This window comes from Erinaceus europaeus, chromosome 5 (genome assembly GCF_950295315.1).
Source record: "Erinaceus europaeus chromosome 5, mEriEur2.1, whole genome shotgun sequence".
Taxonomy (NCBI): domain Eukaryota; kingdom Metazoa; phylum Chordata; class Mammalia; order Eulipotyphla; family Erinaceidae; genus Erinaceus; species Erinaceus europaeus.
The window spans coordinates 41,401,657-41,426,969 of NC_080166.1; the positions used below are offsets into that span (position 1 = coordinate 41,401,657).

At 41.8% G+C, this 25,313-nt stretch overlaps 2 protein-coding genes across 4 annotated transcripts in view; both read right to left on the reverse strand.

Annotated features, from left to right (window-relative positions):
• The window catches only part of MARVELD2 (MARVEL domain containing 2), a 29,631-nt gene extending 11,368 nt beyond the window's left edge, over positions 1-18,263 (reverse strand). The window contains exons 1-2 of one of the 3 annotated variants that reach the window (XM_007538035.2): positions 18,221-18,263; positions 7,480-8,641 (exon numbers count right to left, since the gene is read on the reverse strand). In XM_007538035.2, coding sequence (XP_007538097.1) covers positions 7,480-8,628 — 1,149 coding nt within the window. In that variant the 5' untranslated portion in view covers positions 8,629-8,641; positions 18,221-18,263. Of the gene's footprint in view, positions 1-7,479; positions 8,642-9,901; positions 10,233-18,055; positions 18,197-18,220 lie in introns of those variants that run through there. The other 2 variants (XM_060191245.1, XM_060191244.1) reach the window with 2 other exon arrangements.
• A 722-nt stretch (positions 18,264-18,985) lies between these two features.
• The window catches only part of RAD17 (RAD17 checkpoint clamp loader component), a 45,772-nt gene continuing 39,444 nt past the window's right edge, over positions 18,986-25,313 (reverse strand). The window contains exons 15-17 of the mRNA XM_007538033.3: positions 24,566-24,686; positions 20,411-20,468; positions 18,986-19,331 (exon numbers count right to left, since the gene is read on the reverse strand). Coding sequence (XP_007538095.2) covers positions 19,064-19,331; positions 20,411-20,468; positions 24,566-24,686 — 447 coding nt within the window. The 3' untranslated portion in view covers positions 18,986-19,063. The remainder of the gene's footprint in view (positions 19,332-20,410; positions 20,469-24,565; positions 24,687-25,313) is intronic.

Consider the following 25,313-nt stretch of genomic DNA (forward strand, 5'->3'; position numbering starts at 1 on the left):
AAAAGGTATATGAGGAAACTATATAGTATAAAGTATTTATATATCAAAGTTATACGAGGAAATACTATTAAGTGTGGGGTCTTAAATGCATTTTTATTTATGATTTACACTCCAACAAACTGGAATAAAAAATAAGTACAAAATAAGAAATTCAAGGAGGGAAAAACAGAACAAAGCTACTTAAGTGCAAAGAGAATAAAATTTCTGGAACTTCTAATTAATTAATTACAAGTAGCTACTGAGAAGGTCAGAAAGGGAAATGTGGTACAAATCCTGAGGAATGGCTGTGGATGTCTTTAACTTGCTCTAGGTTCTTGATGGGTTTTTTTCCTCCAGGGTTATCGCCAGGGTTCAGTGCTGGCACTACAAATCCACTGCTCCCAGCAGCCATTTTCCCTTGATATATATATAATTTTTTTTTTTATTGGATAGGACAAAAATTGAGAGGAGGGGGAAGATAGAGAGGGAGGGAGATAGATACCTACAGACCTGCTTCACCATTTGTGAAGCTTTCCCCCCGAAGGTGGGGAGTGGGGTCCTTGTGCATAATATGTGCACTTAACCACCACTGCTTGGCCCCCCACTCTAGGTATTTTTAAAAAATATTTATTTACTTACTCCCTTTTGCTGCCCTTATTGTTTTGTTGTAGGTATTATTGTTGGATAGGACAGAGAGAAATGGAGAGGGGAGGGGAAGACAGAGGGGGGGAGAGAAAGATAGACACCTGCTTCACCGCCTGTGAAGTGACGCCTGTGAAGTGATGCCCCTGAAGGTGGGGAGGCGGGGGCTCGAACTGGCATCCTTATGCTGGTCCTTGCGCTTTGTGCCATGTGCACTTAACCCGCTGTGCTACTGCCCAACTCCCCTCAGACTCTAGGTTCTTAACCTGTCATTTCCTGAAGAGGGCTGTGAGAATCCTGGATGTGAATCAAGTCACCCAAGTTTCCAAGCCAGAGAGCCTCTAGAAGCAATTTTAGTTAAAATGCATTCAAGAGAAAGAAAAAGATGAGATGCCTAAAGGCTAGGCTTCATCTTTCTTTTATTTTCTTCTTCTTTTTTGTTTTTGCCTCCAGGGTTACTGCTGGGGCTTAGTGCAAGCACTAGGAATCCACTGCTCCTGGAGGTCATTTTGCCCATTTTGTTGCCCTTACTGTTGTTGTTGTTGTTATTGTTGCCGGATGGGACAGAGAGAAATCAAGAGAGGAAGGGAAGGCAGAGAGGGGGAGAGAAAGATAGACATCTGCAGACCTGCTTCAACACCTGTGAAGTGACCCCCCTGTAGGTGGGAAGTCCTAGGCTCAAACCTGAATCCTTGCGCGGTCCTTGTGCTCTGCGCCACGTGCACCTAACCTACAGTGCTACCACTGGGTCAGGCTTGTTCTTTATCTACCCTTTTGTATCTAAGTATGTAAAGTCTTTTTTATCTACCCTTTTGTATCTAAGTATGTAAAGTCTTTTTTTTTTTTTTTTTTGCTTCCAGGGTTATCACTGGAGGGATGCATTGGATCGACCTTCTTGTGGTGCATCCCGTGAGTACCCATTCATTGGGGAAACTGACGGTCCTTTCTAGCGGACTGAATCCACATGGATCCCAGTCACTTTCAAAGCCAGCAACAAGCAGCTCCTGACAGCTTTCAACCTGACCTGTTGACTGGCTACGGAAGAAGGGCAAACGTTAGAAGAAGAAGAAGTGCCAGCACTATGAATTCACTGCTCCTGGAAGCTATTTTATCCCTTTTTGTTGCCTTTGTTGTTTATCGACTTTGTTATTATTATTATTTTTTAAATATTTTATTTATTTATTCCCTTTTGTTGCCCTTGTTGTTTTATTATTGTAGTTATTATTGTTGTTGTCGTTGTTGGATAGGACAGAGAGAAATGGAGAGAGGAGGGGAAGACAGAGAGGAGGAGAGAAAGATAGACACCTGCAGACCTGCTTCACCGCCTGTGAAGCGACTCCCCTGCAGGTGGGGAGCCGGGATTCGAACCGGGATCCTTATGCCGGTCCTTGTGCTTTGTGCCACCTGCGTTTAACCCGCTGCGCTACAGCCTGAGTCCCGACTTTGTTATTACTGTTATTGCTGCCGTTTTGTTGTTGGATAGGACAGAGAGAAATGGAGAGAGGTAGGGAAGACAGAAAAGGGGATAGAGAGAGAGACCTGCAGACCTGCTTCACCACCTGTGAAGCAACCCCCCCTGCAGGTGGGGAGCTGGGGGGGGGCTCGAACCGGGATCCTTATGCCGTCCTCACCTGCTGAGCTACTGCCCGACCCCAGTAAGTGAAGTCTAACATGCTGCCATAAGAAATAAAATATCTCTGATCCCCTTGTAATAAAATGAATGGGAGTCGGGCAGTAGCGCAGCGGGTTAAGCGCAGGTGGCGCCAAGCGCAAGGACCCGCATAAGGATTCTGGTTCGAGCCCCCGGCTCCCCACCTGCAAGGGAGTCGCTTCACAGGCAGTGAAGCAGATCTGCAGGTGTCTGTCTTTCTCTCCCCCTGTCTGTCTTCCCCTCCTCTCTCTATTTCTCTCTGTCTTATCCAACAATGACGACATCAAGAACAATAATAACCACAACAATAAAACAACAAGGGCAACAAAAGGGAAAATAAATAAATATTAAAAAATAAATAAATACATTTAAAGAAAAAGAATGAATGAATGAGTGAATGAATGAATGAATGAATGAATGAGTGAATGAATGAATCCAGGAGGGGAGAAGGGAAGGACCCATGATGAAATAGCCCAGAGAGGAATTATCAGGGGATGGGCCCAAAAAGCTAAAAGAGATAAAGGCTGGGTGGTGGCTCACCTGGTTGAATACATATATTACCATGCACAAGGACCCAGGTTCAAGTCCCTGGTCCCCCTCTGTAGGGGGAAAGCTTCACAATTGAAACAGTGCGGTAGCTATCTCTCTCTCTGCCTTCTACTTCTCTTTCAATTTCTGTCTCTCTGCAAAATAAATAAATAGATCTAAAACAAAAATAGAGCTAAAAAGGAACAACAAAATAGACCCCTTTGTGGGCCCCCATAGGACGTTGCCCTCAACTTGGATCAACAATGATAGCGAATGTTCCATCCTCCGAAGGGAGGATGGACAACATACTCTATGCTCCACCTGAGGAAGATGATATTGGGGCGGCTCGGAATGTTCCCCTGGTCCCCACCGGCAGGAGGAAAGCTTGAGTGGTGAAGCAGGGCTGCAAGTGTATCTTTGTTTCTCTCCCTGTCTATCAACCCTTTCCCTCTCAATTTCTGTCTCTTTCCAATAAATAAATTTTTTAAAAGTAATAAAAAATTAAAAAAAAAATTATTTCCCAAAACAACAGAATTTGGCATCTGAAAGCAAGTTAAAGATAGAAAAGACTGGCAAAAAGACTTTAAAAAGAGGTGGTCGAGAGGTAGCACAGAGGGTTAAGCACACGTGGTGCAAAGCAACAAGGGCCGCCATTAAGTATGCAGGTTCAAGCCCACGGCTCCCCATCTGCAGGGGTGTGGCTTCACAGGTGGTGAAGCGGGTTAACTGGTGTCTATCTTTCTCTCCCCCTCTCTATCTTCCCCTCCTCTCTCCATTTCTCTGTCCTATCCAACAACGACGACATCAATAACAACAACAAGGGCAACAAAAGGGAAAAGAAAGTCGGGGGCAGGGCATAGCGCAGTGGGTTAAGCACACATGGCAAAGCGCAAGGACTGGAGTAAGGATCTGGGTTCCAGCCCCCAGCTCCCCACCTGCAGTGGGGGGTCACTTCACAGGCGGTGAAGCAGGTCTGCAGGTGTCTATCTTTCCCCTCTCTGTCTTCCCTTCTCTCCATTTCTCTCTGTCCTATCCAAAAACAACATCAATAATAACTGCAACAGTAAAACAACAAAGGCAACAAAAGGGGATAAATAAATATTAAAAAAAGAAAAGTCTCCAGGAGCAGTGGATTCGTGGTGTACCGAGCCCCAGCAATAACCCTGTAAGCAAAAAATAACTTTAAAAGACTTTTTTGGGGATCTTTCTCTCCCCCTCTCTGTCTTCCCCTCCTCTCTCCATTTCTCTCTGTCCTATCCAGCAACAACAATAATAACTACAACAACAATAAAAGACAACAAGAGCAACAAAAGGGAAAATACATAAATAAAATAAAAAGACTTTTTTGTTAAAAAGATTTAATTTTTTTTTCGGGAGTCGGGCTGTAGCGCAGCGGATTAAGCACAGGTGGCGCAAAGCACAGGGACCGGCATAAGGATCCCGGTTCGAACCCCGGCTCCCCACCTGCAGGGGAGTCGCTTCACAGGCGGTGAAGCAGGTCTGCAGGTGTCTATCTTTCTCTCCTCCTCTCTGTCTTCCCCTCCTCTCTCCATTTCTTTCTGTCCTATCCAACAACAGCAACAATAATAACTACAACAATAAAACAACAAGGGCAACAAAAGGGAATAAATAAATAAAATAAATATTAAAAAAAAAAAGATTTAATTTTTTAACATTTATTTATTTAGTTTCCCTTTTGTTGCCCTTTTTGTTTTATTGTTGTAGTTATTGATGCCGTCATTGTTGGATAGGACAGAGAGAAACTGAGAGGAGGGGAAGACAGAGAGGGGGAGAGAAAGATAGACACCTGCAGACCTGCTTTACCACCTGTGAAGCGAGTCCCCTGCAAGTGGGGATCCTTACTCAAGTCCTTGCTTCGCGCCACGTGTGCTTAACCCGCTGCCCTACTGCCCATCTCCCAAAAAAGACTTAAATTTTAACCATATAAAGATATAAAGATAAACAGCTAGGTTTACTCACATAAGTTTTTATCTAACAAAATTTAAAGGACTTTGCCATTTGTTTCTTTTAAAAGTACTAGAAAAAAGCTGAAAGTCCTGGTGTAAACTCAGTGTAACAGATACACTTTCACAGATGATCTATCCTATAGAAAAGAAAAAGGGTATTTTACAAGTTTAGAGATAAAACATAATGTGAATTGTAACCTTACCATTTTCCTTTTTGATGGCAGTGATGATTCACTTATTTAGAATAAAGAGTCAAAATGAAAATTATTGCTCAAAAGTATGTGACGCTACTTTGCAAATATTTTAATCCATTTGCATTTATAGCCAGTCTCAAATCTTACAGAGGCTGAATCCTATTTCTATTCCCTTGGCCACATTTCCAGAGTAATGGAAAGTCAGAGAAGGAGGGGTAAGTATGATTTCCCTGTTAACCAGGAACAGAGTGCAGAGTTGGAAATATGGGGGTGGTGGAATTTATTAGGTGTGTTGCTTTAGTACTCTGCTCAAGGTCCCCTCAAAGATCTGGGTTCCAGTCCCCGGCTCCCTAGCTGCAGAAGAGGGGACGCTTTGCAAGCAGTGAAGCAGGTCTGTAGGTGTCTTTTTTTCTCTCCTTCTGTCTCCTCTCCCCTCTCAATATCTCTCTGTCCTATGAAAAAAAAAAAAAAAAAAGATGGCCACCAGGAGCAGTGAATTCATAATACTGGCACCAAACCCCAGCAATAACCCTGGAGGCAAAAAAAAAAGGGGGGGGTGTTTGCACACATTACAGCGCACAAGGACATGAGTTCAAGTCCATCATCCCCATCTGCAGGGGCAAAGTTTCACAAGTGGTGAAGCAGTGCTGCAGGTATCTTTCTCTGTCTCTCCCTTCCTCTTAATTTCTGGCTATCTCTATCCAATAAATAAATAAAGATAATTTAGAAATTTTTAAAAACTGGCACAGTGGGTTAAGTGCACATGGTGCAAAGCTCAAGGACCAGCATAAGGATACTGGTTAGATCCCCCAGCTCCCCACCTGCAGGGGGGGGGTCACTTCACAAGCTGTGAAGCAGGTCTGTAGGTGTCTGTCCCCCCCCCCCGTTTTCCACTCCTCTTTCAATTTCTCTGTCCTATCCAACAACAGTAACAACAATACTACTACTAATAACAACAGCAATGATAAACAACAAGGACAACAAAAGGGAAAAAATGGCCTCTAGGAGCAGTGGATTCATACTGCAGGCACCGAGCCCCAGCGATAACTCTGGAGGAAAACAAAACAAAACAAAACCCAAAAGCACAATTATCCAGATTCAAGCTCCCCCTCCCTCCCTCCCTGCAAGAGGAAAGATTCATGAACAGTGAAGCAGTGCTGCAGGTGTCTCTGTCCTCTCTAGCTGCCATCCTTCTCAATTTCTCTCTCCCTCCATTAGAATAAACCAAGAAATAAATACATTAAAAAAAAAGCTCAGGACTCCTGTTCTCCTGTTCTAGTTTTAGAAAATTTACCTCCCCTAAATAAGTATGAAACATCAACAGGAATGAGCAAGTTTTCTCTGAGTATGTTTAGCAACTCAACCTTTCGGTATTTAAAAAAAGTCCCCCACCTGCAGGGTGAAGTCCCCCACAAGCGGTGAAGCAGGTCTGCAGGTGTCTATCTTTCTCTCCCTTTCTCTGTCTTCCCCTCCTCTCTCCATTTCTCTCTGTCCTATCCAACAACAAGGACATCATCAACAACAACAATAATAACTACAACAATAAAACAACAAGGGTAACAAAAGGGAATGAATAAATAAATTAATTAATTAATTAAATGTGGCTCACCATATCCCTGCTTTACTTAACTCACTGGATAAAGGTGGGACACATTCTAATAGATTTAAATGAATAATTGCCTCCTGCAGCAGGAAATCATATATTTTTAATTGTCTTAACATACTAATGAGTCAAGAATATAACTGTGAGGACAGAGTTAAATAGCACAATGGTTATGTAAAGACTCTCATGCCTGAGGCTTCAAAGTCCCAGCTTCAGTCTCCCATACCACCAAAAGCCAGAGCTGAGCAGTGCTCTGGTTAAAAAAAAAAAAAAAGAAAGAGGGGGTCGGGCGGTAGCGCAGGGGTTTAACGCACATGGAGCCAACCACAAGGACCAGCGTAAAGATCCCGGTTCGAGCCCTCGGGTCCCCACCTGCGGGGGGGGGGGGGGGGGGGGAGTCGCTTCACAGGCAGCGAAACAAGTCTTCTCTCCCCCTCTGTCTTTCCCTCCTCGCTCCATTTCTCTCTGTCCTACCCAACAACAATGATAAACATCAAGGGCAACAAAAAGGAAAAAAAATAGCCTCCAGGAGCAGTGCAGGCACCCAGCCCCAGTGATAACCCTGGAGGCAAAAAAAAGAAAGAAAGAAAGAAAGAGTATAACCGTGAGCCATTTCTTTTATGCAACAGAAACACCTTTGCAGAAATTCAGCAATCGTGTTTTCCCTTAACTATCAGGCATAATCATGCACCTAACAAACTGTATTAGATTACACACCTGGTATCTACTTGCAGCGCTACACAGCAGTGACCCACCAGAACGGCTGATGCCAGTTGAAGCATGTCCGATACTAGCATGAGTTAGTACTTTTGAAATTTCAGATCATTAATTTTTTTTCTGTGTATAAAATCTTTGTGAGATTTACACATAAGGATGTCAATAAAAAAATTAATGGAAGATTGCAAAGTCACTTACCTCCTGCTGCTCCATGTGTTCCCTGTGTCTCCGAGCTGCCTCATGTCTCCATAATTTTAGGCAAACCAAAGCACCGATAAGATACACTATCATAGTGACAAACAGGAAGATCATCGCTGCTATCTGTCCTCCTTCTACACGGCAGAACATAGCATTCAGTGGAGTATTAAATAATGGATAGTAGCAGAGTCCACCTCGGTTGGTATCATTCACATAGACTATGGCTGCAGCCATATACAAAATAAACAAAGCAACATTAATTCCAAATTCAGTTAGGGGCCACCAATTAGAGTCCAGAAGAATGGTCCTATAATACATAGACATGCTAAGAACCAGAATGATAATAGTGGTGATCCAAGCTAATCCAGCAACCACAAGTACAAAAGGGGTTTTGGGGCCACTGTAGTAATAACCCCCATACATACTGCTCAGGCCACCAATGCCTCCCATGCCATAGGACTGTGAATATCCAGGCAGGTTGTACCACTCGCTGTCCTTGTGAATGTAAGCTGTGACACAAGCAAAAACCCCAGCCCCCAAAAGTAGTTCTGTCACACCCAGAATTCTCAGCAGACCTGCCCACGACTTCATGTAGGAATACTTCAGGTGGTACTCCTCCACTTTTTCACTGTATGTGCGGGCTGTCTGCATTTGTAGGCCTAATGATCCATAGGAATCAGGGGAAAGCATAGCATCAGTTGCCTTCCGGGAGTTAAAGTTTCCTTCTGACCTTCCGTAAGGATCATTGCAGGAGTTGGAGGATGAATTATGGTTTAATCTCGACGGAGAGGCTGGAGGTGAACACTCAACTCCATCAGAGATGAATCTGATGTCCGACACTGGCTTGTCCCAACCTGGATCCTTTTTCTTCCCCCTGAAGAAGTTCTTCCAGGATTCAGGGACAAAGCGCCTAATGGGTTTAAGATCTGGTGCAATAGCTGGTTCCTCTGTGTCACTTGAGTAAAATACGGGGCCGAATGGTGGCTGTAATGGGAGAGGGGGTGGTGGCAAAGGATCAGCGCTCACGGCCAACTCACTGTCATGAAGACTCTGGAGGGTTCTTATGGTGCCATCCTGATAGGGCAAATCCCTTGGGACCTCATCATAGTGCCTGTCCCGATTCCTTGATTTCCTCTCACTTGACGACATTTGTTTTGCACACCTGCAGTCAAGAACAGTCATTATTTATACTTGGTTACTAATCTCCTTCCTTCCCTCCTCCCCCCACCCCCCCAGAGCACTGCTCAGCTCTGCTTTATGGTGGTGCGGGAGATTGAACCTGGGACCTTGGAGCTTCAGGATGAGTCTATTTGCATAACCATTGTGCTATCTCCCCTACCGACTAATCCTTTCAATGATGCTGAATTTAATTACATACAGGCAAAGCAAACCAATATGATCATCTCTATTACTATGGTATATAAAAACAATAACATATTTTAAATATATATATATATATAACAAGCATAATCAACACTGAGAATTTAAGAGCAATAAACAATCTTGGCTAGGAGACAGATCACTCAGAAGAGTACAGATATAACAATATAATATAACCTGGGCTCAAGTCCCCAGCACCACATGGGATACCAGGGTTTGTTTCACAATCAGTGGTACAGTGCTATGGTGTCTCTCCTTTCTCAATCCTCCTGTCTCAAATTAAAAAGAGAGTTGTGGATTTGTACAGCAGTGAGGTTCCCAACACAGAGAGAAAAGGAAGAGGAGAAAGAAAAGCAGGAGGAAAAGGAAAAAAGTTTAAATTTAACTTAAAAACTTTTATTATTCAAAAAAGTTTCATTTTTCATGTAGATTCCTGAGCCTGTACTTGTCCCTGTCATACTTTCATTGACTTTCTGCTCCTCACTGGTGTTTTACAAATTTGGAGAAATGTCTCCAGTGATGAACTCTAGAGCTATTCCCTGAATGTGTAGTTTTTTATTTCCTAACTGAATGAAACATTATTAGGGCCTAAGGAAGTGACTCAGTGATAGAGTGCACGCAAAGCACAGCATAAATGCAACACAGACAAAACCAAGAGCTGACCAGTAGAGCACACACATTACCGGAGGTAAGGATCTGGGTTTGAGTGCCTAACAAGACATGGCAACACCATGTAAATGGGGAGTCAATCCTTTTCTATGACATCAAAAGGGAAGAGTCTACAAGGAACAGTGGAATCATTGAGGCACAAAACAGTGGTGGACAAACAAACAAGAAAAAAAATAGAAAAGAATAAGTAGTAGAACAGTGCTCTGGTTTTTGTTTTCTTCTCTCTCCCACCTACCCACAATCAAACAGTGTAACTTATCAGTCCTATAAACAATTAAACATGGGAGTCAGGAGGTAGCGCAGCGGGTTAAGCGCACCTGGTGAAGACCAAGGACCTGCTTAAGGATCCCAGTTCCAGCCCCCGTGTCCCCACCTGCAGGAGAGTCACTTCACAGGCTGTGAAGCAGGTCTGCAGGTGTCTTTCTCTTCCCTCTTTCTTCCCCGCCTCTTTCCATTTCTCTCTGTCCTAACTAAAAACGATGACATCAAAACAACAATAATAACTACAACAACAATAAAAAACAAGGGCAACAGAAGGGAAAATAAATAAATAAAAAATATATAAAAAAAGTAGAAGAATAAGAAGCTGAATTTTAACAACACAGGACCCAAAGTCAAATCTTCTCAAAAATCCAAAGCAAAATATTTCAGTCTGAGCAGACCACAATTTGATGAAGCAGCAAATACTCCCCACTCCCCCTCCTTTTCTCAAATCTGCTTTGGAATGGCCTGGTCCATTAAACACAGGGAGTTATGAGACTCTGTCTTTCTCAAAGAAAGTCAGTTTCGGCAAGCTGTTTCATTTATCCTGAAATATTAACATTTGATATTACATTTTCAAAACTGAATGCCTCGGATTAGAGTAGTGGCTCAACAGTAGAGCACAAGCCTTCAATGTGTGAGGCTCTGAGTTTGACCACTGGCATCTCAGAGGAAAATAACCGCCAAAAATAAAGGTTAATCTCAAACTGCTGCAAGACAGTGCTGGTTGGGGGCAACAAGAGACCTCCCTCGTGATTTCTCTCAAGTAAGCCTCTTTTGAACATCACACACTGGCTTCTACTGCTGAGATATTTTGGATTTTATTATTTAGCCTTGGCTCTACTTGCAAATATTGTTAAACACAGATTTCCACTTTTTTTTTACTACCTTTGTTGCAAATTAAAATCATTCATAAAGGTGCCAGAACAATATTAGACAGCTTTTTAAAACTGAAGCTGATATTCTTTAAAATGAAAAGCCATATTAATTTGGCCATGTTTCCCATATTGAAATGATTTACTGAAATAAGGTAATACTAATAAAAATCTACAGCCAGGCTGCTTAAAATGATCTGTTTAAGCCTTTTTTCTTCTTTTTTTTCTTTTCTTGTAATGAAATATAGGAAGAGTTTTGAACACCTACATGGTAGGGGGAAAACAATGTAAACATTAGGTGTAGTGGACAGAAGTCACTCAAGGATTTGTATATAGACTTTGGGAAAGAACATTCAGGGGCATGCTGTTAAAAACTACAGTGTTAGTATACACGAAAAACCTAAGGAATCCAGCAAGAAGCTTTTGGAAATCATCAGGAAATACAGTAAGGTGTCAGGCTACAAAATTAACATTCAAAAGTCAGTGGCATTCCTCTATGCAAACACTAAGTTAGAAGAAATTGAAATCCAGAAATCAATTCCTTTTACTATAGCAACAGAAACAATAAAATATCTAGGAGTAAACCTAACCAAAGGAGTGAAAGACTTGTATACTGAAAATTATGAGTCACTACTCAAGGAAATTGAAAAAGATACAAAGAAGTGGAAAGATATTCCATGCTCATGGGTTGGAAGAATTAACATCATCAAAGTAAATATACTACCCAGAGCCATCTACAAATTTAATGCTATCCCCATCAAGATCCCAAGCACATTTTTTAGGAGAATAGAACAAATGCTACAAATGTTTATCTGGAACCAGAAAAGACCTAGAATTGCCAAAACAATTTTGAGAAAAAAGAACAGAACCGGAGGCATCACACTCCCAGATCTCAAATTGTATTATAGGGCCAGTGTCATCAAAACTGCTTGGTACTGGAACATGAATAGACACATTGACCCGTGGAATAGAATTGAGAGCCCAGCAGTGAGCCCCCACACCTATGGACATCTAATCTCTGACAAAGGGGCCCAGACTATTCAATGGGGAAAGCAGGGTCTCTTCAACAAATGGTGTTGGAAACAATGGGTTGAAATTTTGCAGAAGAATGAAACTGAACCACTGTATTTCACCAAATACAAAAGTAAATTCCAAGTGGATCAAGGACTTGGATGTTAGACCACAAACTATCAGATACTTAGAGGAAAATATTGGCAGAACTCTTTTCCACATACATTTTAAAGACATCTTCAATGAAACAAATCCAATTACAAAAAAGACTAAGATAAGCATAAACCTATGAGACTACATCAAATCAAAAAGCTTCTTCACAGCAAAAGAAACCACTACCCAAACCAAGAGACCCCTCACAGAATGGGAGAAGATCTTTACATGCCATACATCAGACAAGAGTTTAATAACAAACATATATAAAGAGCTTGCCAAACTCAACAACAAGAGAACAAATAACCCTATCCAAAAATGGGGGGAGGACATGGACAAAATATTTACCACAGAAGAGATCCAAAAGGCTGAGAAACACATGAAAAAATGCTCCAAGTCTCTGATTGTCAGAGAAATGCAAATAAAGACAACAATGAGATATCACTTCATTCCTGTGAGAATGTCATACATCAGAAAAGGTAACAGTAGCAAATGCTGGAGAGGGTGTGGGGTCAAAGGAACCCTCCTACACTGCTCGTGTGAATGTCAATTGCTCCAACCTCTGTGGAGAACAGTCTGGAGAACTCTCAGAAGGCTAGAGATGGACCTACCCTATGATCCTCCTGCAATTCCTCTCCTGGGGATATATCCTAAGGAACCTAACGCACCCATCCAAAAAGATCTGTGTACACATATGTTCTTGGCAGCACAATTTGTAATAGCCAAAACCTGGAAGCAACCCAGGTGTCCAACAACAGATAAGTGGCTGAGCAAGTTGTGGTATATATACACAATGGAATACTACTCAGCTGTAAAAAATGGTGACTTCACTGTTGTCAGCCCATCTTGGATGGACCTTGAAAAATTCATGTTAAGTGAAATAAGTCATAAACAGGATGAATATGGGATAATCTCACTCTCAGGCAGAAGTTGAAAAACAAGATCAGGAAAAAAAAAAAAAAAAAAAAAAACACAAGTAGAACCTGAAATGGAATTGGCGTATCACACCAAGTAAAAGACTCTGGGAAGAATACAGGTCCAAGAAGGATGACAGAGCACCTAGTGGGGGTTGTATTGTTAAATGGGAATCTGGGGAATGTTATGCATGTACAAACTATTGTATTTACTGTTTAATGTAAAACATTAATTCCCCAATAAAGAAATTAACAAAAAAATAAGTGTGAAAAAAAAAAAAGAACTACAGTGTCCTAGAATCTCCTTGTCATGTTCCAGGAATTTCCCATTGCTCTGTAACTTCCAGAGCAGTTTGAATAATAATGTTTTCTAAGCTTTTATTGTATTATTGCAATAAATGCTTTAACACCTTTTTTTTAACCCTTGTTGTTTTTATTATTATTATTGTTATTGCTGTTGTTGTGGGATAGGATAGAAAGCAATCAAGAGAGGAGGGGAAGACAGAGGCGGGGAGTCAGGAGCTCAAACTGGGATCCTTACCGGTCCTTGTGCTTTGTGCTATGTGCGCTTAACCGGCTGCGCTACCACCCAACCTCCTTTTTAAAGTCCAATATATATAGCAGCCATGTAGATCTCTCTCCCCAGAGTAATCACTGAAAGGCGATTTGGAATGGGGAAGGGAAGAATGGGTTAGAGAATTCTCTCTGATATAACATAATGGAACATTCCAATGGTTATGGTGATTCACATATATATATATACCTATATATGACACTGTACTCCTAAAATCCTATAAAATTACAAACCAACATTAAATTTTTTTTGAAGTTTGGGGGAAAAATAAAAACTAGAGACATTTTGTTGCCACCTCCCAGACCACTGATATGTAATTTTGTAAATAAATATTAAATCGCCAATAAAATAATACTAATAGATTAAAGAGGAAGAAACATTATGCAAGAGATAATTTGAAAATAAAAAATAAATTCTTCTTAAACAAAACCCCCCTGCTCATTTCCCTAATGAAATCAATGACTTGGACACATACACAAACAGAGGGAAACTATATGCTAATGTAAGTATTAAGTTTAAGGCAATCTGAATTTCCCACTTTTTTTTTTTTTACTTTGCAAAGTGGAGACCTAGCATGCAATATTCACCAAACACCTGCTATATACTGAGAACATGGAGGGCGTATCAGTGAACAAAGCTGACTGAAATCCCTGCTTTCACAAAGTTTAATTTCCAGTAAAAGGAAGAACAAGTGATAGGTAAGGGAAGTGAAATATATAGGACTAATAAATTTTATTTACTGCTATTTTTATCAGAGTATTGTGGTATATGGTGGTGTGGAGGATGGGATCTCTCTGTGCATAACCATTATGTTATCTCCCAGACGTGAGAATGTGTATAGGATGTTAAGGAACAATGGAGTAAGAATGGGGACAGAGGCGCAGCTATATATACAAGACACTGGGTACTGTACAGCAAACCCTAACAAAAGGACTTTTCAAAGTTAACCCAATTACCAAATAATGTGGTGATAACATTAACTATCGATTGTCTTTTGGAACCCTAAGACAGCAGGAACCTCACATCTCCACTATAGAGCCTCTACTTCCCCCAGTCCTGGAACCATTGGATAGGGCCCACTTTCCCGTATGCCTCTCCCAAGCCATATCAAGTAATATTGCATCTGCCGATCACAACCTAATCAACACAACGATTGCCACCTCAACATGCTTCAGCTCAGACTGTGTCCAGAGACTTCACGTGTGGAATGACAACCCTTCAGCTTCATTACTCGGGTGAGACCTTTCCTTTCATAGTATTCTCTAATTCCATCCCAGGTGGTTCACTTTCTAACAAAGTCCCAAAACCTAGATATACACCAGTTTCTGTGAGAGAGAGCATATGTTCACACGTATCCATAAACTACTGCAAAATATATACCTGAAAGCAGAAGTACACTAGAGTTTGCAGTGAGTACCCCCCTAACACTTCCTCTCCACTATTCCAACCTTTGGGTCCATGATTGCTCAACAATTTGTTTGGCTTTGTATGTTAACTCTCTTTTCAGTCACCAGGTTCCAGATGTCATCAGGATGCTGGCCAGACTTCCCTGGACTGAAGACCCCACCAATGTGTCCTGGAGCTCTGCTTTCCCAGAGACCCACCCTACTAGGGAAAGAGAGAGGCAGACTGGGAGTATGGACCAACCAGTCAACGCCCATGTTCAGCGGGGAAGCAATTACTGAAGCCAGACCTTCCACCTTCTGCAACCCACAATGACCCTGGGTCCATGCTCCCAGAGGGAAAGAGAATGGGAAAGCTATCAGGGGAGGGGGCGGGATATGGAGATTGGGTGGTGGGAATTGTGTGGAGTTGTACCCCTCCTACCCTATGGATTTGTTAATTTATCCTTTCTTAAATTAAAAAAAAAAAAAAGAATGGGGATAGAGTACATTATAGATAGATGTTACATGTTTACATTGAATGACCCACATAGTCAACGACTGCCACCTCTCCAGATTCAAAGGAGGTCTCGAAACTTTACATCAGGCTCAACCTGACGCTGTTGACTGGCTACGGAAGAAGGGCAAACGCTAGAAGAAGAAGAAGAAGAATTGAGTGACTAGGGAAATCGTCACAGACAACATAGCATCACTGCTCTGGGACATAATTTTCTTTCTTTTTTTAAAATAAATTAATTTTTAAAAATTATTTATTTATTCATGAGAAAGATAGGAGGAGAGAGAACCAGCCATCACTCTGGTACATCTGCCGGATATTGAACTCGGGACCCCACGCTTGAGAGTCTAGTGCCTTAGCCACTGCGCCACCTCCCGGACCACAGGGACATATTTTTTTAATAGCCAGAGAAAGACAGAGAGGGAAGGGAGAACACAGTATTGAAGATTTCCCCAGTACAGTGTGGGTCTGGGTCATGCAGGACAATATAGTTAAGAATGTGACCTTTTATACAAAAGTTAAAGAGGTAAAGGCAGAAGTCAGGTATAAGGTGGAGTGTTCTCGGTAGTTCCAGCTAATACAAAAAATTTGAGGCAGGCTGCCTGGCACCTCCAAGAGCTGTTAGAGGATGGAGACCAGTGTGGCAGCAGCAGAGTGACTGAGTATGTGAGTAACAAAATTGAGGTGATCTGAATCACAACTGTCTTGAAAATCACTGACAAAGATCTGGGCTTTGACTAAGCGTGAGATAAAAATCCACTGGAAGATGCAGAGAGTGACATGATTCCACTTGTCTTAACAGGTTCACTCTGGATGCTTGGTGGAGAGTCCATCCCACAGTGCAAGGGGAAAAACAGAGCGACTATGGTGGTAGCAATGAGGATAGCAAAAGGTCAAATTCTAGATGCTGTTTTTTTTTTTTTTTTAAACTACAGAAAGTTTCAGATATAACAGTCATAAAAAGTGGGAAATAGTCTTATGAATCCTTACCTACCCATCAGCAAATATGAATAATTACTAATTTAGGACCAACCTTGTTTCAACTGCATACTCCTTTTCCAACAGATGATTTTGAATCAAACTGGGGAGAAGTAACCTGAAGAGTTTGAGGTCACTGCCAGGGACCCAGGGGAAGATGATAAGAAGACAATCTACACACATTCAGTACAATTACTTAGAATGGGACAGATGGGAAAGAGGCTTAATTTTTTAGGTCCTCTAACGGGGTTCTTCAACATTAGAGAATTAAGTGATAATCCTAGCACAATACCTATTACTAGGCAGGAATACAAGAAATGATGGCAATTAGTAGTTATTTGGACCTCTGTCTTACAAAAGATGAAACTGGAAGTCGGGCGGTAGCTCAGCAGGTTAAGCGCAGGTGGCGCAAAGTGCAAGGACCTGATCTCGGTTAGAGCCCCCATCTCCTAACCTGTAGGGGAGTCGCTTCACAAGCGGTGAAGCAGGTGTCTTTCTCTCCCCCTCTGTCTTCCCCTCCTCTTTCCATTTCTCTCTGTCCTATCCAACAACGATGACATCAACAACAATAACTGCAACAATAAAAAAAAAAAAAAAGGGCTGTTCATCAGGGACACAATTACAGAAGCCAGACCTTCCACCTTCTGCATCCCATAATGACCCTGTGTCCGTACTCCCAGAGGGATAAAGAATAAGAAAGCTATCAGGGGAGTGGATGGGATACGGAGTTCTGGTGGTGGGAACTGTGTGAAGTTGTACTCCTCTTATCCTATGGTTTTTGTCATTGTTTTCTTTTTATAAATAAAAATTTTAATAAAAGGGCAACAAAAGGTAATAAATAATTAAATATTAAAAAAAGTTTTAAGTTGAAACTGGGCCAGGTGGTGGTGCATCTCTGGTTAAGCACACACATTGCATGTAGTGCGCAAGGACCCAGGCTCAAGCCCCTGGTCCCCACGTGGAAGAGCGGTGAAGCAGGGTTGAAGGTGCCTCTCTCTCTCTATCACCCCCAACCCTCTCAATTTGTCTGTTAATCCAATAATTAAAAAGTATTTAAAAATTTGAAATTATAGAAATGTGTAAGAGAACCAACCATAATTTTTAAAATTCTTTTTTTTTTTTTTTCTAAGTAGCTGGGTCGGTGGGGAAGCATACTAAAAAACCTTAGCGAGTCACTTTCAATACCTTTATGTATCTTCCGGATCTCCCACTGCTTTTTTGAATTCACTGTTCAAAGTGCGCTTCACCAAGTAGGCTTCATCTTAACTGATGAAGTGACTTATTAAATCAAACCCCCTTACCCATGTTCAAATAAAACGCAAAAACATACATTTGAAGAATTATGGCGCAGCAAAAGGAATGTGATTTTAGAAGGGAATGGCTTCGGTTGTCTTTGGTCGTAACTTACGTAGTTTTCAGGTGTGTCCCTCAGAGTCCACTAGCTACTCGGCACGTTGAGGCAGAGGTCTTTGTTTTGCTCTGCGGGAGCTCCCAGCGCGGTGGGAGGAGAAACTGCTCTGGCAGCAAAGCACCACAAGAATGGAGTTTAGTCACCTTTACACAAACTTAATTACCGCCTTAACCGGCTTTCAAGCTGGGCTGGGCCCCAGCGTGAGGCAGCTTTCCGCTGTTTCTGGGATTCCAGGGGGTTGGGTCCAAACAACCCACCAGCGGGGACCCCGGGCCTCGCCGCCACCAAGGTCCCCTCGAGTCCGCTCCAGCCCGGCCCCACCACTGTCGATTCATGCTCGGCTCTGCCGACCCAGGAGAGCGCTCGGTCTTTCGCGATTCTGCCCCAAAGAGGCCGGAACTAAGTCGGGATCACAGAAACCCAGTACCCGGAAGGGCGGCGGGGCGCGCACCTGTCGGCCTCTCTTCTACCTTCCCGCCGCTGCGGGGCGTCTGGCCTCCCTCCACTGTTCACGGCGGGTTCGGTGCCCTAGGGTCCCTCTTCTCCACTGCGACGCGCCCCGCGTCCCTTCCCGCCCAAGCCTTGGTCACATGCCCCCGCGGCTCCCGCCACTTACCTGCGCAGCCGCCAGGAAGAGCCACACTGAAACTAGCCTCGGGTTCCCGGGGCGGGGCGAGCCGCCTTCGCCCCGCCCGGCTTTGTCAGGTCCCGGCTCCCATTCCCGCTAGGGGCCCAGCGAGTCAAGGACCTGCCCTCCAGCTCTTCGTGGCAGATTACACACCACACTCCAGAGTTAGGGCCAGGTAGTTAAAGCCAGAACCCCAAAGTTTTCCCTGCAAAGTTGCCACTTCTTTCCTGCTTTGACTCTAGGTGGAGACTATATGATTCTAGGTGGAGACTGATATACTGTGCCCCAAGATACACGGCAAACTGCTCGTTAGGAAATGTGAAAAGATGAGAAACAAACAGAAATTAAACATTTTAATTTCAATATAAATTATGTTAAGTACTTCCCCGACGCATCTAAAATATCCCACTGTACAATGTATCTGAGAAGTTGTAGACCATAAACTGTAAGGCACCAAAGTTTATTTACACTCAATTGCATCCTGAACTGTTTTATATTTACAATCTCCATAAAGTTTCTGTCGTCTGGCTTATTCCTTCACATTTCTGGTATTTGGCATCATGTTCAAACACACGTAATGCACAGTAACGGCACCTCCCAACACCACTCACAAGGCTAAATAAATACTAAAAAAAAAAAAAAAAAAAAAAAAAAAAAAAAGATAATTTGAAGGCTTGGTCTTCTTTTCAAGATGACAGAAGAGTCAATTCCTGGTGCTGAAATACTATAAGAATTAAAAAACTGAGAGTCACCTAAAAGTATATCATTTCTGTCCAAGTACCACTGAATAGAATGAATTGTCGAATAGCAATGTGACAGGCAAAGTGGTTTTTATGTTCCATCACTGTCATAATCTTCTATGATGGCAATGTCTTCTTCATCCAAGTCTCCCTGGGCTGAGAAGGGCTGAGGTTGGCTGGCAGGCAGTTCACTTCCACTATTCTGACTCAAAGGAAGAGACCAGGTTTCGGGTTCCACCGTTTGAGTGGGCTCCCCCATTGCCTCCTTCGCAGGCTGACCTCCGTTAAGCTGGGCTTCATCTCCGCTGTCAGGGTCTATCACTCCATGCTCCCTGTCAGTCAGGGCTTCCATTTTCAATCTGCTAGATTCATAATGGAGACATTAACAATTAAGAGGATGGATATATTTATGTGCCATCAGGATTATAATCATTTGCCATCAGCTCTGTACCTGCACATGGCACTGCTCTATCATTTGTGAAACAACACCCAAACAGGTTCCCTCATTTATTGGTGGTGGGGGCTCCAACCTCAGTTATTTGCTTATGGTAAAGTGTGCACTCTTCAACTGGAAGGGCACACCCAAGTGAGCTATCTTGCAAGACCTTTTAAAGTAATAAAACCCTCCCAGTTCGAGCCCCCGGCTCCCCACCTGCAGGGGAGTTGCTTCACAAGAGGTGAAGCAGGTCTGCAGGTGTTTGTCTTTCTCTCCCCCTCTGTCTTCCCTCTCCATTTATCTCTGTCCTAACAAGGACATCAATAACAACAATAATAACTATAACAATAAAACAACAAGGGCAACAAAAGGGGAATAATAGATAAATAAATATTTAAACTGAACTTAGAACTTTAAGAGCCTCAGGCATGAAAGTCTTTTGCGGGAGTCAGGCAGTAGCCCAGCAGGTTAAGTGCAGGTGGAGAGAAGCACAAGGATCCATACAAGCATCCCAATTCAAGACCCCAGCTCCCCACCTGCAGGGGAGTCCCTTCACAGGCAGTGAAGCAGGTCTGCAGGTTTCTCTCCTTCTCTCTCCTCCTCTCTCCATCTCTCTCTGTCCTATCCAACAACGACATCAATGATTACAATTAAAAAAAGGGTAATAAATATTTTTTTAAAAACTATTTAAAAAAATCTTCTGTATAACCACTATGCTATTTCCCCAGCCCTCAAGATTTTTTACCTTAAGTAAAAATTTAATTTACTTTTAATTTAAGTATTTCACTGCCTCTGTGATTCCATACATTTATTTAACCTGGTATTTTCTTATGAGTTGGAGAAAATATGCTGTCACAGATGGGTCTAAAATGCAATTTATATGTACAACATACATCTCTTGGGTTTTACAGACAACAGAAATTGATTGTATACTGAGCGAATTAATAACATCCACAGAATAGTTCAGTAACTACTCTTGAAAGTTGTTTACCTTCAGCTTACCTTCCAAAATGTCGTTTTAGAGGAAGCCTTCCAATATCTTGGATAAAAGAAATCTGAGCTGAAACACAGATTTTGTTAAAGGTTTAAATAGATATTTCTCCAAAAGGATATACAGATAGCCAATGAGTGCATGAAATGATGTTGAAAATCGCCAATCATGTGGGGTCAAAGGAACCCTCCTGCACTGCTGGTGGGAATGTCAATTGGTCCAACCAATTGACACTGTGGAGAACAGTCTGGAGAACTCTCAGAAGGCTAGAAATGGACCTACCCTATGACCCTGCAATTCCCCTCCTGGGGATATATCCTAAGGAACCCAACACATCCATCCAAAAAGATCTGTGTACACATATGTTCTTGGCAGCACAATTTGTAATAGCCAAAACCTGGAAGCAACCCAGGTGTCCAACAACAGATGAGTGGCTGAGCAAGTTGTGGTATATATACACAATGGAATACTACTCAGCTGTAAAAAATGGTGACTTCACCGTTTTCAGCCGATCTTGCATGAACCTTGAAAAAGTCATGTTGAGTGAAATAAGTCAGAAACAGAAGGATGAATATGGGATGATCTCACTCTCAGGCAGATGTTGAAAAACAAGATCAGAAAAGAAAACACAAGTAGAACCTGAAATGGAATTGGCATATTGCACCAAAGTAAAAGACTCTGGGGTGGGTGGGTGGGGAGAATACAGATCCATGAAGGATCATAAATGACATAGTGGGGGTTGTATTGTTAAATGGGAAACTGGGGAATGTTATGCATGTACAAACTATTGTATTTAATGTTGAATGTAAAACATTAATTCCTCAATAAAGAAACAAAAAAAGAAAAAAAAAAAAAGAAAATTACCAATCACTAGGAAAATATAAATTAAAACCATGGGATCCCATTTCACTCCCCTTAAGGTGTCTTGTCTCCAGAAAACAAGGACTAGAAAGGATGTGGGGAAATACAAACCCTTGTGCAATGCCAGTGGGAATATAAAATGGTTGTTGAGGAAAATGGTATGGTAGCTTCTCACAAGAAGTTAAGTAGAATTATTATATGACCTATCAATTTTCCTCTCGAGTATCAAGAGAACTGAAAGCAAGATCTAAAGAAATGTATATATTTGGCATGAGGGCTTTATACCTGCACAACTCCACTGCTTCTGGTGGGTCTTTTCTTTTTAATTTTAGATAGAGATCTAGAGAGGAAGTGGAAGGAGAGACACCACAGCACTGCTCCACTGTTCATGAAACCAGGTCCAGATGTTAGACTTGGCAGAGAAATATATATACACACACACATATATACACACACACACATATATACACACACACATATATATACACACACACATAGATATATACACACACACACACACACACACACACACACACATATATATATATATATATATATATATATTTTTTTTTTTACTTTTTCTTTCTCCCCTCCATCCTTTATTTTAATGACAGAGATGGGCAGAGAGACTGGAGCAATGCTCAGCTCTGGTTTATGATGGTATTAGGTATTGAACCTGGGACCTCAAAGTCTCAGACATGCAAAACCATGATGGTGTCCCCTTAGTCCAACAGAAAAATAGTTGAAAGGAGTTTCAAGTTTTCAAAGGAAATCATGTTTAATGAAGGAGAGCTAAAATGAGAATGTTCTTATCAGTAGAGAATATCAATAAAGAGGGTGGGGGTAAGTGCCTGAGACTCCAAAGTTCCAGGCTCAATCTCCTGCACCACCATAAACTAGAGCTGAGCAGTGCTCTGGTAAAAAGAGAGAATTTATAAGGATGAGGAGGTGGCTAAGTGGATAGAGTACATGCCTATAATGCGTAAGCACTGACTTTATTCCCTGGCATCACATGTTGCAGCTCTATGGATGATGGAGTATTTTTCCTCTCATTAAAAAAAAGGGGGGGCCTGGGTGTTAGTGCACCTGGTTGAGTGCATGTTACAATGCACGAGGACCCCAGTTTGAGCCCTCGTCCTCACCTGCAGGGGGAAAGCTTCAAGAGTGGTGAAGCAGTGCTGCAGGTGTCTGTCTCTCTCCCTATCACCCCCTTCCCACTCAACCTCTGGCTGTCTCTACCCAATATATATATATATATATATACATATATATTTTAAAAACTGGAGAAATGGTACAGTCATAGTGTTCAAACTCTTGACACTACACAAAAATAAATAGATAAATAAATAAATGCAGAGATTATAAGAAGACCCAAATGGAAATACTGGACTTCAACATTATAGTGATTCAAATGAAAATTAGGGGGCTGGGCAACAGCTCATACAGAAGAGCACATGCCTTGTTTGTGCATGTGATCCTGGGTTCATCCTCCAGCACCTGGGAGTACCATGGACAGCAGTGAGGTGGTAGTGGAGCTCTACTGATAGTGGAGCACTGTTGTGGTATCTCTTCTCTCAGTCTCTCTAAAAAAAGAATGAAAACTTTTGGGAATCAGGAAGCCAAGTGGTACTATGCATGCAGTGGTACTATGCATGCAGAAGGTCCTGGGTTCACTCCTTGCTGCCACTGGGGAACTCCATGGATGGTGGAGTGGTGCTGTGGTGTGGTGTTTCTCCTCTCCTGTCTCTCCTTCTCTCTAAAATAATATACTGTGGGCTGGGTGGCAGTGTACTTGGTTGAGCGCACACATTACCATGCAAAAGGACCTGGGGTTCGATCCCCCAACCCCCACCTGCAGGGGGAATACTTCACGAGTGGGGAAGCAGGTTTCTCTTTGTCTCTCTCTCTCTCTCTCCCTCCTCTCCTCTCCATTTCTCTCTGTTCCATCAAATATAAATTAAAGGGGAATAAAAAGGAAAAAAAAATGGCCAAGAGCAGTGGATTGTAGTGTCAGCATTAAGCCCCAGCAATAACTCTGGTGTCAATTAAAAAAAATAATAAAACAAAATATTATATATTGTGCCTAGGAGGCCACTCAACAGTACTGCATATGTGCAAAGTCCTGAGTTAATTTCCTGGTTCATATAAAAAACAAGCAAAAAATGAAGGAACCTGGAGATAGCTCACCTGATAGAACATGTACAGTAATATGCATGAGGCCCTGGGTTCAAGCCCCAGCACTACAAAGGAACACCAGGGGTAGCAACAGATGAGTCTCAAAGATGGGGAAGCAGTAATGTGGAGCAGTAAAGTCTCCTTTCTTTCTCTAGCCCTCTAAGTGGAAAATAAAAAATACTGGTCTAAAGAGGACAGCTATGCTACACATTTGAAATTCCAAGTTCATTCCCTGATGCTGTATTAAAAAAATAAGTTTAAGAGTTAAGGGTACTGTAAGCAGGAGATGGTTCCTCTGGAATATACACACACTACCATGTGCAAGGAGGATCTGGGTCCAGGCCTTTGAGCAACAAATGGGAGTGCCAAGCAGGGGGAAAACCTCTTAAGTGGTGAAGCAATGTTGTGGTGTCTCTCTTCTTTCTCCCTCTCTCTCCCTTAACCTGAATAAAATAGTTTGCCTGGAACAATGAAACTGCATAGACATGAAACCCCAGTGAAGCCCTGATGGTGAGGAAGAGAATGAAAGAGACCTCAAATGAAGTTCTCTCTGCCATCCATGGATATAATGAGAAGATGGTCCTCTGCAAACTAGGAGGAAAGTCCACAGCAGAATGGATTTTCTGGTTTCTTGATTTTTAGCTTCTGTCTCCAGAGTTATTTTAGCACTTATCTATAAGATATGGAACATTCTCCACAGCATGTGAAAAGCAAATTAAAGCTTGTGAACATTATCTGTATATGTACACAAAGAAGTCTGGAGAAAAATCTTACACCAATTTGTCTCAAGGATCATCCTATGCTTTTAAGGAAGGCAATTTATCTTTTCTTTCAGTCATCAGGATTATTGCTGGAGTTCATTGTGCCCATGACACCATTGTTCCCAGTGACTTTTTTTTAATGGGGGTAAAAGACAGACAAAGGAGAGTAGTCACCTACAGCACTGCTCCACTGTTCATGAAGCTTCCACTGTACAAGTGGGAACCAGGGGCTTGAATCTGGGTCCTAGCACATGATAACGTAAGAGCTCTACTGGATGACCCAACATTCAGTCCTGGCGTGATAATTTGACCCATTAAAGATATTATAAAACATTACTACTTAGGGGAAAAAACAATCCACTTCGTTACCTTGATTTCTCATTGGAATTGTTAGCAATGCAAGGTATGGCAACAGCTGAGTTTGGAGGCATAAAGCTGGTAAGCAGAAGTCAGAAAAAAGTGCTTTTGCTGTAAGACAATTTTCCCGATACTACAGAAAGAACAAAAGATGAAATATAAAATAATGTGAAAATGTGTTATGAGACATATATTACAGACTGTGTAGGTTTACATATATTTTTAAAAGATTATCTAGTCCTTTATAACTATCTTAGCATTTATCTAATGAAGAATTTTACTTTATAGTTATTTTATATTTATGTAGTAGCAAAAATAACTTAAAGGAACTAAGGCAGAAGAAAAATAAAACTCAAAAGGAATTCTATTGATGACCATAAACACATCACAAATTACATGATGATATCTGTTTCACTATAAAAGAATTTATTTTCTTCAGTTAACAGAGGGTCAATGTTTACTTGATAAGGAGAGAAACTCTGCTGTCAAGGAGCTTATTAAAGTCTTACAAAGATAGTTCATGTCACTCTAATACAAAATTAACATATGCACTATGAAAGCAGAACAATTCAATATGGAGCATCAGTGCTTAGGTCATGAAATTCTCTACCTAATTTGACAGAAAACTTCTCAGGTAACAAATTAGGACTCATGTGAAAGTATACCCTTAAAATCTAATAATTTCTAACCAGTAGTCAATCACTAATAATTAAAATTATCTAAAAAATTATGGATTCGGGCAGAGGGTAGATAGCATAAT